General features: G+C 26.2%; 1 protein-coding gene across 1 annotated transcript in view; it reads left to right on the top strand.

The window, feature by feature from the left end:
* The window catches only part of LOC101234472 (ATP-dependent RNA helicase DHX8), a 99,110-nt gene that overhangs the window by 1,547 nt on the left and 80,360 nt on the right, over positions 1-17,203 (top strand). Inside the window, exons 4-5 of the mRNA XM_065810857.1 lie at positions 2,828-2,897; positions 11,956-12,050. Coding sequence (XP_065666929.1) covers positions 2,828-2,897; positions 11,956-12,050 — 165 coding nt within the window. The remainder of the gene's footprint in view (positions 1-2,827; positions 2,898-11,955; positions 12,051-17,203) is intronic.

Genomic DNA, 17,203 nt, shown 5'->3' with positions numbered 1-17,203 from the left:
CTCAAATTTGATGTTAAAGTTTAAAAAATAAAGCTTAAAAATCATAATAATCTCACCATCTTTATAAAAGCAACTTTTTATTGGTTTTCTTTTTAATTATCCAACCTGGTTTTTATTGTCGTCATAATTGAAATTTATTTAAATTCCGTTGAATATTTTAATGATTATGTATTTTTTTCAAAATAAAAAAATCTTTATGACATTTTAGAAGTACACATGTTGACTGACATATAGGGATAGGCACAATTAAATATACATCGACTGACAAATAGGAATTGATACAATTATATATACACACATAAACTGACGAATATATTGGCGTTTTTAGTGTAATTTTTGAAATTTCAGCATCAAATTAGAGTGCTTTTCTCAAATTTTCAAGTCAATTTTTTTTATATGATTCTTAATCAGCATGAAATTCTTTATTGAAATCAATCATAAAATAAAAGGGGTAGGCAACTGAAACAGTGCCTATAAAAGATCAATAAAGTAGATTTTTAAATAATAAAAGTTTACACAGAAACGTTCTATTATGCATTAATGGAGGTGGCTGAGCAAGGGCTGAGTATTTTGACATATCAAAGGCTTTTTATAAAGCCTGGCATGCTGGTTTTCTCCATAAGCTTACTTCATATAGTGTATCTGAAAATGCTTTTGTGATTATTAAATAATTTTTTTCTAGAATTAAGTTGTCCTTGAAGGCTAACACTCTTCTTTATTTCTAGTAACTTCTTGGATACCACCAGGTTCTATCCTTGGTCCTGTATTGATTCTCATCTATGTTAATGATTTTCTTTTTTACATCTAAATTTAAAGTGGTTCTCTTTGTCAACAACACAAAGTATACTCCAGTCTTGACAAAAAGTCATCATATCTTATTGGTTAAAACAGGCAGCCAATCTTGAATCTGATTTCTCTACTGTAATTGGCTTGTGAATTTTAAATACAATAAAACTCAGTTATTTACTGCAAACAATTATTGTTATATTGTTGATGCTCTTATATTGATGAATGGCAATACTCTCACTGAGATACTTTATGTCTTCTCAAATTATCATTCACTACTTTTACTATATAATACATTAACTAGACAATTGTTTTAGGTTTATTGTTTAGGTAAAAATGGCTAAAGCACCAACAAGAAGTAACTCTACTAGTGTGTTGTTTATTGGAAAATCAACCAAAAAGTTGGTATGATTCAGACTTAAAGAGCTTAAGTGCCAGCATTACAATATTATCCGTCTTTAGTTACTGGGAAAGTGTAAGAATACTCACTAGGCCAGTCAGATCAGATACATTGCAGATTATGCATAATGAGGAAAGCAAAACATTTCTTGTATCCTAACAACAATATCTTACCAGTTTCAGTTTTGGAGGTATGGATAAGGTTTTAGCGTCAACAAGAATCTCGAAATACGAATTGTGCAAAAAAAGTATTAAAAAAAAAAAAGATGCTGAAGATGCAAGAAAAAACCTTAGTTGCTTCAACTCTACATTCAGAACATTATTGCTGAAGCTGTTAAAGTTAGGACAATAATTCAGTTTCTCGCAACACTATCTGTTTTTCTAGAATTGCTATACATGAGTCCAAAGATATCAAAAACCAAAAATCATGTTCAACCTAGACACTAGTTCTGTTGCAATGGGATGGAAAACTCCTAGCAGATATTGTCCAGAATTGTGTTCCCAGTTTATGAGCTTTAGAATTGCAGTCCCAGTTTATGAGCTTTAGAAGCCATACACTGTGTCAGGTGGGTTCCATCAAAATCATTTTCAAGAACTAAATGACTCAAACCTCATCAAATAAAAGCCTTTTCTAACATCAGTCTATTTGTTGCTTTAGTCTATGGCATAAAACTTGTTTGGCAAAAAGAGCCCCATATAATGACTTGAAACTGTTGTGATTTTTAAATAATTAAACCTGCAACAATGTTGCTAGAGATGCAGTAATGGCAGCCTTTAAAAGACATCTATAATAATTTTCAAAAAATTTGGTCATTTTTTCACTCCTGCATTGATGTTTCTACAAAAGCCATCATGGTTAAGAATCTTAAATATGTTGAAAAAGAGAATTGAAGTTATAACACTCAACTTGAAATACCCACTGGAATCAAACTTTACATCGACAATATCTTATCTTTTCAATCTTCTTGTTGACAACAGTCCTGAAAAAGTTCATAGTTTTTTCTCTCTATGCTGCCTGAACTTTAGCAAATGGAGTCAATTTATATTCAATTCAAGGAAACTGCCTAGCAGATGAAAGCAGTTAATGACTGTGCAGAGAGAGGGGTTGCATTTGAAGACCTGCATTCATGAAGGTCTTTACCTATAATGAAATCTAAATGACAAAAAGTGTATGCAATACCTCTTGCAGGTTGTAATAGCTCATCTAAAATTCTTTCCAGAGCCATCAAAGTATCTCTTAACAAGGTATTCATTTGCAATAACAATGTATTACAATATGTAAGTTAAGTTCAGAAAAACTAGAACCTCTTTAAATCATATTTTATTTCATTTTTATTTTTGTTACAATTTTCTTGGAAAATAAAACTAAATTTTATATTGTTTTTTATTTTTTCAAATGCAGCAACATTTATTGCTCCGAATTTCTAATCTCTGAATATTTCTGAAAATAATAAAAATTACCCCATATGGTCCATATTTGGGGTAGAATAAAAGCAAATGTAACCGACTTAATGTTCTACCTTTCAATTTTTTGGACCACCTTAATGAGTATGCTTTATTTACAAAGTATATCTTTTTAAAATTTTAGAAAAGTTATGTATTACCTTGTATATCAAGTATTCTTTTTTACATATTTTTTTAGGATTCATTGATTTCAAATTTATATCGTCTTATTAAAGCTTTACAGCCTGTTACCTCATCAAAGAAGAAAGGTTCGTATAAAGTGAATCATGCATAAGTTTCATAATTTTTTTCTTTATTCCTTTTTTTTTTTGCATATTTTTTTGTATAGGAAATCATAAATCTTTCTTAATCATGCATCCCAGCAAACAAATTTCATTTTTTCGATGTATTTTTTTGAAGTGTTTGCTGGTGATATTATGCATACTTAGCATGTAGGCTAAGTATGCATACTTAGTGGATCTTATTAAAACTAAACTTAATTTATTTGATTTGATTTTAATAAGATTTAATTTATTTACTTTTTTTACCTTATTTATCTTATTATTATTATTTTTATTATTATTATTATTTATATATATTTTTTAGTTTAAATATCCAAAAATGCTCACACATAACATAGATAATATTAAATATTTTCTTGTAATGGTTTTCTTAAGGCTTAATGAAGATGGTAGTTTCAATAAAATAGGTTTGTCATCAATGATGTAGAAACTATTATCCAAATACTTTTGCATGTGCAATGAATCTTTTACTATATTGATTAATTTGTTAAAATAAGATTGCATTCTATTGGTTTAATTTCTTTATCTGTTATTTCACATTCTTTTTTTTTGGTATATCATTAATATCGTCATAATTCTCATTTGCTTTATTTTTATGGTCTGTATAATAACAATAGTCCGCCAATCTTTTGAGATTTGCTTTATTTTTATGATCTGTATAATAACAATAGTCTGCCAATTTTTTGAGATTTCAATAAAGTGTACGCTATAGATTTGGTTGCTTAGATTTAGTAAAAGTTTATTTGTTTTTACTTTTGAAATCAATTTTTTGATGTTCCAGTGAAAGTTTTAAAGAAGTTGGACATTGAAAAGTTATGTCAGTTTATGCTCTTGTTCAGTTACTTTTGCCTGCTAGTTAATGATAGAAAGAAAATCTCCACTACAGATATTAAAAAAGCTCTATTGAATGTGTTTTTAGTTAGAAGTTTTGAAGCCCACAAGCTGCTCAAATATCTTTTACTGTTTTGTCATGTATTTTATTTATAATTTTTAAAATGCAATTTCTTTTTGAAAAAATTTAATTATTTTACTAAATTCCTAAATAATTACAATTAAAATTTAGGGCAACCCCAGATATGGCAACAGTATTCCATACAAGGACAAATTTGAGATTTATAGAGATAAAGAATAGAATCCTGAGTAAGAAAGTTGCGAGCACAATAAAGAAATGCAACCTTAGCAGATGCTAATTTTGCAATTGCTTTAATATATTGTTTTCAAAAAAGATCGGAAGTAAGAGTTAATCCTAGAAGATGAAGAGTAGATAAATCATCGAGTACATTACCGTTCATAAATATAGGAAGATCTAGATTATTTCGATAATGATTAGTTGAAAAAAATTGAGTTTTATCAGAGTTAAAATTTACCATCCACTGAGAGCCCCATGTTGTAGCAAGTGAGACCTTTTTCAAGCTCAAATGCCCCCTCTAAGCAATCAGAGAATGTTGGCTTCTTATCAAGACAAGAATAAGTAGTAGTATAATGAGCAAACAATGCCACCTTAGATGTGAGAATCTGGAAATCTGAAAGATTGTTAATGTAAATTAAAGAGTGTAGGGCCAAGGATAGATCCTTGAGGAACCCCTGAAGTTACAGGAAATGAAGAGTACTGCCCACCGAGGACAACTTTTATACTACAAGTGGTTAGGATGGATTCAATAATCTTAAAGATGTAACCTGATACACCATAAGAAGAAAGCTTACGGAGAAGACCAGCATTCCAAACTTTATCAAAGGCTTTAGATTTGTCGTGAGCGATAGCCTCTCCACATCTATCTAATGCACGATAAAACCTATCAGTTATTACCATTAATAAATCAGCAGTAGAATGAAAAAATCGAATCCCATTTTGATGATCTGAAAATAAGTTATTATATTCAAGATGAGAGATTATGTGTTTCTTAATTGAAGACTCGAATAACTTGCTTATGATAGTAAGAAGACCGTAGGACCATGGGACCGTAGTTAGACAAGTGAAATTTCTCTTCAGAATTTTTGAAATCAGGCATAACAGATGTCACTTTCCAGTAGGCTAAAAAACAAGACTCTGATAAACAGAATAGACAATAGCTCTGGAAAACACTTCTGCAAGGCTATAACAAGCATGTTGTCTGGACCACAAGCTGTAGAAGAGTCTAAGCAGGAAATCACTTTAGATGGATTTAGCTGGAGTAATACAAAGGTCAGGCAATAGATAAACCTGTTTGTCAGCTATATCAGGTAGAATGCAACTAGTGGAATCAAGAGATGATATTGATGAGAAGTTTTTAGCAAACAATTCAGCTTTGTCTTAAGGTCAGGGGACAATATCTGAATCATACAAGAGAGGTGGAATAACAAATTTGCCTTTGTTATAGATGTTAAAGAATCTCCAGAAGTCACGAGAGCCTAAATTTTGAAATGAAATGTCTAATTTTTGAGGTAGCGTCTGTTTTCTGGAGAATTATTTTGCTGATAGATGAATATAATGGTTATGATTAGAAATTGCAGCAGTACAATGGGAGGAAAACCATGGAGAAAAGTGAGGCTTGACTTGGAATTGTTGAGAGGGAATAAAGAATTCCATGCAAGCTTGAATCCAAGAAGTTACATAAGAAGTACATTTATCAGCAGAAAGACGAAAGATTTCTACCCAAGGGCCAATAATGACTGGTTTTATCAAAAAAATGAAAAAGCATTATTATTAACTTTTAAAAACAACTTAAAAAGAGTTTATTTTTTTATAATTAAAAATAAACTTCTTTTATGAATATAACTCTATTATAAATTTTTTTGCTTGAATTTAGGCTTGAAGCAATATAACTCTTCAATGTCTTTGTTTATATTTATAAATTTTAATTTTAGCGAAAAATAGTAGTTTAGAAAATAATATTTATAAAAGTTACATTAGCTTTATATAATTAACAAATTGTGCGATATCAAAAATGTGAAACCAGAAATTTCCATATAATTTGGAAAGAGTTTTGAATAAAATAGTTATTTAAATAAAAAAAACTTGGAGTTTTTTTCTTTTTCTTTGCAACAACTAATATTTTTTGTTTGTTAATAACTTTTTAAAAGTAAAAAATCATTATTTGCTAAGTTTTTAAGAATTAGTGAAAAAAAAAATTAAAATATTTTAATTAATTTATGCAAATGTTAAGGAAAGAAACAAATAATTTTATGTTAAATGATAATAAAAAATGTAATATTAAATTTAATTATTTATTAATAAAATAAAAAAAAAATAGAAACAAAATATACATTCTGCAATATGTACATTCCGCAATATGAAGTCAAAATCATGACAAGCTAATTAGCTAAGCCGTTTTTTATTTAAAACAATGCCTGTATATGTGTGTGTGTATATATATATATATATATATATATATATATATATATATATATATATATATATATATATATATATATATATATATATATATATATATATATATATATATATATATATATATATATATACATATACAGTGGCCAAAATAATTGTTGGTACATTAATGAAAAATAAGGTTTTTTGAAAAAAGCTCTAAAACTTTAAATGATAGAAAAAAATAAATTAAACCAATAGATAGCGCACAAGAAAATATATAAAAACGATGCACCATCTTTAATTTCCTCCCGACAATTTAAATTATAATTAACTTATTTAAAAGTTTTAAAAATTTTAAAACCAAAAAATTGTCCGTACATTTGATTTAAAAGGTAAAATTTTGTTTATAAATGATTTTTATATTAATATCCTGTACTTTTAGGTTAAATAATACTATAATAAATAAAAATAAACCTTTTCTTAACTATGTGGCTATGATGGAAAGAAAAAGAAAAGAATATAGTATTGACTTACGTAAACGAGTAATTTTTGATAGGGAAAATGGATTATCAATTAGAAAAGTTGCAAAAATGTTGAAAATACCACCACGCTCTGTTCAATATATATGGGAAAAGTATTTAAAAACAAAATCAGTGGCAAATAATGGTGTACGAGGCAGAAAAAGATCAGCAACGTCAAGAGTTGATTGGTGCATAGTTGGGAAAATCGAGCAGAATAGAAGAAAAAATGCGTAGAAGTATCAAAAGAGCTGGAAAATGAATTAAATATTAAATTATCGCCACAAACAATTAGGAACAGACTGCATGAAGCCAATATTTTTGCATGGACCCCTTGGAGAAAACCCTTCATCAGCACAGTGAACAAGAGAAAACGGTTGCAGTGGGCAAAGGAACATGTTCTGAAGGATGATACATTCTGGAATATGATTATTTGGTCAGGCGAGAGTAAATTTAATTTATATGGAGCTGATGGTGGTGCAAAAGTTTATAGAAGAATCGGAGAAGAATATAATGTGAAGTGTTTAAAGGCAACATTTAAATTTTGTGGTGGAAATGTTATGGTTTGGGGTTGCATGAGTGCGTCTGGTGTTGGCAAAATTGAATTTATTGATGAGAAAATGGATCAACACTTATATAGATCCATATTAGAACGGAATTTGGTGGCTTCGGCAGGAAAATTAGGACTTAAAACGGAATTTATATTCCAACATGACAACGATTTAAAGCACAAAGCTGGATCTGTAACCAGATATCTTGCTGCAAATGGCATTAACGTGTTGGATTGGGTTGCACAATCGCCCGATTTGAACCCTATAGAACGTTTATGGTCGGTGGTGGAAAAAAGAATGAAAGATCGAGCTCCAAAGAATAAAAACGAGCTCAAAGAATTGGTTTTAGATGTTTGGTCATCAATTAATCAAGAAATTGCGTCAAAACTCGTCTCATCAATGAAAAATCATTGTAGAGCAGTTATTGAAGCTGATGGTGGTCCAACAAGATATTAATTTAATTTTAACTAATTTTAATTTAAAAATTAACATAGTAAACGGACAATTTTTTTGTTTAAACTTTTAACTCTTTTCAAATAAATTTATATAACTTTTCATATATTAATATATTTTTAACTAATACACTTAAAATTACTTTAATATTATAATATTTCTTTAAAAACTCTTAATTACAAGTATCTAAATACTTTTAAATGTTGTTTTTATCATATATAGATATTTTTCTATATTGTACGTACAATTTTTTTACACACTGTATATATACACACACATATATATATATATATATATATATATATATATATATATATATATATATATGTATGTATGTATGTATGTATGTATGTATGTATGTATGTATGTATGTATGTATGTATGTATGTATGTATGTATGTATGTATGTATGTATGTATGTATGTATGTATGTATATATATATATATATATATATATATACATACATATATACATACATATATATATAAACAATTTTAAAATGTATTCTACAATATAGAGTGCTCATGTTCTTAAAAGAACAGAGCAATTAAATATTAGTAGAAAATCAGTTAAAATTTTTTATTTATTTGACAGTTTCATTAATAAAAACTCGTCAGAAATCTCATCAGAAATCAAAAATGATTTCTGATGAGTCTTTATTGATAAAACACTGTAAAATAAAAAAAAAAAATTTTGTATGAATCTCTACTAATTTACACACACACACACACACACACACACACACACACACACACACACACACACACACACACACACACACACACACACACACACACACACACACACACACACACACACACACACACACACACACACACACGAGGCCTGTATATATATATATATATATATATATATATATATATATATATATATATATATATATATATATATATATATATATATATATATATATATATATATATATATATATATATATATATATATATATGTATATATATATATATATATATATATATATATATATATATATATATATATATATATATATATATATATATATATATATATACAGGCCTCGGCGGGAGTAAATAAATGCAACTTGAGAAAAGTTCTCCTAAAACCAACATGGCGAGCCATGCCAGCTGCTCCTCTAAATAGCTTCTTACAAGAGCTTTTGCAGGCCTTATTTTAAATAAAAAATGCTTAATGCATTAGCTTAACGCAATATTTGACATCATAAAATTCTCTTTATTTTTTAATTTTTTAAAGAAGTTAACTTTTTTAAATTACTGAAAAAATATTAATTACCGCAAAACGAGTTAAATGTTATTTAATGGCTTTTTTATTGTTACTATAAGGAAATGTTTATATTTTCTTAATATTAAATAATTAAATTTAATATTGCTTTTTTAAAAATGTTTGATAATAACAAATATCTTTCTTTTCTTGACATTTGCATAAAAGATTTAAAATATGTTGTATATAAATTTGCAACTACAAATGATTTTTTATTTAAAAAAAATTAGTGAGTATCAAATAAAAAAATTACGTTATTTAATTTACTTTATTTATTAAAAGTTTATTAGTTTATTATTTTATTATTAAAAATTATATCGCTGTATATATCATTTATTAAAAAAGTAATCGCTGCGATTTAACTTGTGTTATATAGTTTAACTTACGTTTTGTGCAAATTTTTGATGCAGCCGTTTATTTAAAATTTAACTTTGAGTGAAAAAAAAAAAAATTGTTTAGGAGCGAAAACTGAAAAAACAATTGTGAACATAAAAAGGAGTAAATTTTTTTTAAGAACAAATAAAATTTAAATATTGAATATTTAGTAATATTTTTAAATAAATTTAACAGTTAAGTTAAACCCAAGCATTAACTTTAATTTAAATAAACTTGAATATATTTTTAAAATCAAAATTGAATTATATATTTTTAAAATCTAAATTAAATCATATATATTTTTTATCAGAATAAAATCATATATTTTTATTAAATTAGTTTTAAATTAAATCATATATTTTTAATCGTGCTTAAGGTGTACATAAATCGCTCTATGCGTAAAGCTTTCGAACAAGGCCTGCTTTTGGCTTTTGAACGAGCTATCTGTTTATTCATTAAAAAAATTGCTTATTAAATAAAAAATTTTGTTTTACACTTGTTACAAGCATATGTTTATAACGTTTATGTTACAAGGATATATACATAAGAAGCCTCATTTATTGCGCTGTGAAATATTTTGTAATAAGCGTTGGGTTTTCACACTAGCAATCCATTTATTTATTAACAAAATTAATCTGACAAAGATCTATATAAAGGTCTTATTGCTTATAAAAAATGTTTTATATTTTCTTATTGTAATAGAATGCAGGCCTTTTAAGAATTGTTACAACAATTACAAATTCCACTACAAAATTTATGCATTTAAATCGACGCTTTTTTCAATTTATTTTGCAATAACCTTAGCTTTTAAGAAGCATTGCAGTTTATTATGTAATTAATTTTTTATAAAAAAAAAGTGTTATGTGTTTTATAAAAATGACTTTGTGTTTTTCATTTTAGTTGCGATGGCAATTATACTTTTGAGAAAAACAAAATTATAGAGAGCCATAAATTGCTCCCGTAAAATGTTTTTGAGGATTTTTAACGGTCTGTCATCGCCGCCCCTCAGACCAATCTTGAGACCTGCTAGAGGAGGGCAACAAACTATTGTTGATTTTTTTAGTAAAAATGAACAAAGGTTAGTTGCCCCCATAAATCAGATATCAAAAATATTCCAGGGAGCGGCGATGTCCAAATGTTAAATTGTGCCTTGTATATATATATAAAAATATATATATATATATATATATATATATATATATATATATATATATATATATATATATATATATATATATATATGTATATATGTATATATATATATAAATATATATATATATGTATATATATATATATATGTATATATATATATATATATATATATATATATGAATATATATACACACATATGTATATACATATATATACACATATGTATATATATATATACATATGTATATATATACATACATATATATATATATATATAATATATGTATACATATGTGTATATGTATATACATATGATTATACATATATAATCATATATATATATATAATTATGTATAATTATATATATATATATATATACATATATATATACATATATATATATATATATATATATATATATATATATATATATATATATATATATATATATATATATATATATATGCATACAGTGGTGTACACTCGGATTTTGGTCGGTCATCCGGCAGGCAACAGAGTGTTAATTTAACTAATCTTGGTCGCCTGACAATATTTTAAATCATCATATTCATGTCTGAAACAAGTTTTTAAGAATGTGCTTTCACTAGGAATAAAATTATATTTTCATATTTTATGAATATAAAATTATAAAAAAGATTGTTTATATTTTTTTAACTTCAGCAGTTATGATATGTTATATTTACTGTAAGAAAACTAGTGATGCATTTAAGAAGTAGCATTAAAAATGTCTTGGTATTAATATTTGCCTCACGTTTTATGTAATTAAACTTTTAATGAATAAGAATTGCAACTTTAACGAGTTTTAAAAAAAGTTTTTTTTAAAAACATTTGAGCTAGCATTTTAAACATCTTCGTATTTTATCGCACTCAATCTTTTAAAGAGAGAAAAAAAAGTTTTTTCGTAAATGAACAATTTTGAATGAATGATAATGGAAAAATAAAATAGCTTTCAATCAAAGTTTTCTCAAAGTTATTCTTTAAAAATAAATGTATCATTATATTAAAATTATTTTTGATAACATAACAATGGAATGTTTACTATTATAGATGGAATGTTTACTATTATAGATGGAATGTTTACTATTATAGACATATATATATATATATATATATATATATATATATATATATATATATATATATATATATATATATATATATATATATATATATATATATATATATATATATATATAATTTAGAGTTATGTATTTAACTTTATTGTTTAATTATCAAATTTCACAGATCAACAAAAGTTTGGACTTTTTAAGCTTTATTGTAAAAAATGTACTTTTTTAAGCATGTGTTTGTGTATTATTATAATCAGAGGCTCTGTGTTTAAAAGCATACATCTTTGATTATTTAGCTAAAAAAAATGTTGTTGATGTCGAAGAGGATTCCAAGTTAGCTCTACGCAAGAAAAAGTTTCCTGGCTTATGTATACCTGATGAACCAGTCAAAGTAAGTATATTTATTGATATACTTTTTAAATTCCCTATATATATATATATATATATATATATATATATATATATATATATATATATATATATATATATATATATATATATATATATATATATATATATATATATATATATATATATATATATATATATATATATATATATGAGCCCCTGTGATGCATAGTGGTATAATTCACTCATATCTAGTTTTGAGAAATCTGACTAATATCACTATGGCTGTGAACAAAAACAGCTGTTTAGTGAGGAGCATAACAAAAAACAGTTCCAGCATCATTATCGATATCATTAGACTTATACCACTCTGCCATGTAATAGAATAAACAAAATGCTAACCATTGGTGACAATAACTCAAAATATTGAAAAAAGTGACTTATACCTCCATGCATCTCATGGCCTCATATATATATATATATATATATATATATATATATATATATATATATATATATATATATATATATATATATATATATATATATATATATATATATATGTATATATATATATATATATATATATATATATATATATATATATATATATATATATATATATGTATATATATATGTATATATATATATGTAACGGGTGATGCAGAAGTTATCGGACAAAATAAAAACGTCAATAACTTATTTATAAATAAAAAAACAAACTACTATTATATTTTTTTTAAATAAAGCATTTATCTTTTAAAAAAAATATATTATTTTTTATATGAAAAAACACCACCATCTGCAGTTGATCTCAATTTTGCTCTGACCTCTGTAGTTTTAGTTTAATGCGATCAATCAAAACTTGCTCTGTTGAAGCTTGCCAATCTCCCTTGTAAACCTTCTGTGCCAAATGTCCCCAAAAATTTTCAATTGCTCGTGCTTGAGGCACATTTGGGGGATTTGATTCTTTATCAACGTAATAGACATAATGGTCCATCCAATTTAGAGAATCTTTAGAATAATGAGAACTTGCTAAATCTGGCCAAAATAAATAGTTAAAGTCTCCTTGATACTTGTGAATAAATGGAAGAAGTCGTTTTTCTAAACATTCATTAATATAGATTGATGAATTGATCGCTACAGCCTTGGAAGTGCGAAACAATGGCTCAGACATACCACGGTCAGATATGGCTATCCACATTAATAATTTTTTTGGAAATTTCTCTTTTCCAATAAAACAAACACTTTCTGGGCATGTCTTTTTGTTGTTTGTGTAGTATCCAGAATTTCCAGGCATGTTGTCCCCTGCAAAACAAAAGTATTTTTCGTCATCGATGACTAGAAGTGATTTTGTGTTATAGAGTTGGTTAACTAGTTTCCTGCTTCTTTTCTTTGCCTTTATTTGTTGTTCTATAGTGTATTTCGGAGTCTTTTTACGTTTTCTATATTTAATATTTAATTTTTTTAACTGACGACCAATTGTCGATTGATTTACACCGAATTTAATACCTATTTTTCTCTGACTGACCCCGTTTCGATTGTTGACAAGTCTCGTTAATTCGGCTTTCTTTCCTCTAGTCCAGGATGTCGGACGACCAGGTTGCTTTCTATCAGAAAATGATTGAACAGTTTCAAGTCTTTTTAGGTTATCATAAATTGTACTTGAGCAAATCCTTCCTTTTCAAAATGATTTACAATTTTTTTTTTTTATATTAGGTTTATTTACAAAAAACATAGTTGCTTTCGAAAAGATTCTCGTTCAACTGCATTTAACCTCATTTTAAATAATTGTGTTTCAAAATAATAAAGTTTATATTATATAGAGCGTTTATGCCTACGCATAAAACCACTAAAACTAATTATTATGCTCAAATAATGAAATTAGGATTTGTCTGATAACTTCCGCATCACCCGATATATATGTATATATATATATATATATATATATATATATATATATTTATATATATATATATATATATATATGATATATATATATATATATATGTATATATATACATATATATATTTATATATATATATATATATACATATATATATATATATATATAAAGACCGGAAAATGTTTGAAAACTTTAAAAAAAAAAGAGTGCAAGAGCGGCGAAAAGCTCTCCTAAAACGAATATGGCGAGCTATGCAAGCTGCTCCTCTAAACAGTTTCTTGGAAGAGCATTTGTTTTTTGTGAGAGCAATCTGTTTATTCCTTAAAAAATTGCAAACAAAATTTTAGTTTTTTACTTGATACAAGCCCAGGGCTCGACAAATTGTTTTTTTAAATGAGTGCTGATGTTCGTATCTTTATTTAATGACGAACGTCTAATTTAAGAGATATGCCATATAAGGAAGTTTTATTTTCAAATAATTTTTATTCTAGTCAACAAGTTATGAGTTTTATCAATGATGCTTATTAAATTTAATTAATTTTTATTTCTGCAAAAAAATTTTGTAAGCATTTGCAAAGTCCTAACAATTGTAAATAGTTATCCATTTATACTAAATAATGACTTTTTTTCAATTTAGTTTGCTAAATTTATATACAAATAAAATAATGTAAAAACTTAAAGAAATTAAAATAAAAGAAGCTAAAAATAAAATAAGTTGTTTAGATATTTCTTTTTTAAAACTTTTTAAAATAATATTGTATTAAGCATTTAATAATAAGTTAATAAAAATCATGTTATTAATGTTGTTAAATGCACAATAAAACTAAAAACTATAATAAACATATTAATTCTATATATTCTATTAGATTGTATTTTTTTCGGCAAAGCTTAAATATTGTTTTCAAACATATTAAAAGTGATTTTAATATGCAAATAAACATTACTTCACTTAAAGAAAAATTAGAAAGTTAAAAAAAAAACACGCTTTATAAAAAAATAATCATTATGTTTAAGCATGGTTTCTTTTAAAGTAATTGCAAATGCTTTCATTTTAAGTAAATTTTTGCATGCTTTTGTTAACGCATGCAAAAACCATGCTAAAACATAACTACTATCTTTGATAGCATACTTAGTTATTTCACTAAACAGTAATGCTATTGAAAGAAATAATCATGTTTAGTAAACGACTAGCATTGATATTTGACTGGGGCCAGGTTTGATAAAATAAAGTTGGGGCCAAGGCTGGGTTTGTGACCGAGGCTGCATAATTCAAAATTCATGTTATATTTTGTATATATATGTATATATAAACATTATGAGCAACATGATCATCATCATCATCATCATCTTCATTATCATCATCATCATCATCATCATCATCATCATCATCATCATCATCATCATCATCATCATCATCATCATCATCATCATCATCATCATCATCATCATCATCTTCTCTTTTGGCAAATACTGCACCATATAAATACTAAAGTTTATATAAATATGAAGGGATATTGTATGCCAGCATCTAAATAAATAGCAAATATATATGTTTATATCCATAATATGTATGCATAAAGCGCATCTCAGAAGCTTTTATTCCTTCTGGACTAAAAGTTTGGAAGCTTTTATTCCTACTCTTCCATTCTAAATCAAACCTCATTCTACTCCACATTTTTCACCATCTTGAGTAGTTGCTTTATTAATCATTTTTTAAATCTTTTTTACAAGAACATCTCTCTTAAGAACAAATGTCCTTTTATTATTCCAAGAAGCCAATGTCAGTCTGGCATGGGAAGTGGGAGCAATCGCTCTTGATTACTGACCACGGAAATAATATTGAGATGCGAAAAACAGGCCACATATTTTAGTCGATTTAAGAACATTTAAGTTTATGTATGTCCATAAAACAAAAATTTTTTGTTTTGCTGACATACATGGAAGCATAATGAACTTGAATGTTTTCAAAAACATCTTGGTGCGAGAGAATAAAAAGAATATTCGCAAACTCTAAGAATCTGCCAAATCTACGAACAAACTAATTCTATTGGTTTAAAAAATACGCTGACTAAGTGAAATAAAGTTCTAGATTATTCTGTTGAAATGTTTTAAAATTTGTATTATTCGAGATTTGTTAAGTTTATAAGAATTCTAGCATAAATTGTTTTAAGAATATATTATCAAGCAAACTATTATTTCGTGGTTCATTCTTGGAGCCACACGACAGAACACAAATGTACATATATATATATATATATATATATATATATATATATATATATATATATATATATATATATATATATATATATATATATATGTATATGTACTCTCGATTACTTAATAGAAGTGGTTGGGGGGGGGGTGGATGTTTATTAACATATTTAAAAAAAATTTTTTCCATCCACCATAAGCTTATTAAGCCAGACCCTGCCCTGTTTTTTTAATTTTTACTAGTTATCATCAAAAAAATTATTTCTCAAAAGAAAAAAAAAAAATTTAAGTGAAAATTGGCCTTAAGAATTAAAAAACATACTAATAACTGATATTTTTGGTCCCCCTCCCCCGGTTTTTTAGATCTGTACTAAAATTTCCACCCACACTTTCATTTCCATCCCCCCTTGTATGAAGGACTCATTAGAAAATATTGTTCCATCCTCTAAGACCCTTTGTTAATGTAATGATTTTATGGGGCTAAATCTAAGCAAAAAATACTAGAAAACTGTTTTGCTGTGCACAAACTACAGAGTAGTGGGCAAACAGCAATGACGCATCCTATAAGGAGGGAGCTCAACAAAACTACAATTTAAGGAGCTATATCCAACATTAGACAATATTGTTTCACAACACAAACATAATCCATTTTCTTCTATGTGCCCGATAACTGATTCTTTCCCTCAAGTAAGAAAAGTTCCAAGATATTGGTTTACAAGTTCTAATTATTTTTGCTTCAGTTGCCATTCTTTCAAACTCGTTTTACTTAAACTTGAAGTTACTTTTTTCTGTTTTAAATACAATTTAAAAGCCCTCTCACATCATCATCATCACTCACAAACATCATCAGCGGTGTTGTTAAGCTGTTCTGCTTCCTCTTCAAGTATTTTTAGCCTTTTTAGTTGATTTCTAAACAAAGAACATTTGTTTCCATATTAGGCAATCGTAAGATGTTACTTTATGTTAAAAATGTCACTTAATTTTATAAAAAAATTGTTTCGAAAATATTTAATTTTATAAAAAAATGTTTCGAAAATATTTGTTCTAAACGTAATTTATTTTGCTTTAAGTTTTT

Source organism: Hydra vulgaris, chromosome 11 (assembly GCF_038396675.1).
Source record: "Hydra vulgaris chromosome 11, alternate assembly HydraT2T_AEP".
NCBI classification, from domain to species: Eukaryota; Metazoa; Cnidaria; class Hydrozoa; order Anthoathecata; family Hydridae; genus Hydra; species Hydra vulgaris.
This window is presented reverse-complemented; position numbering and strand designations above follow the sequence as displayed.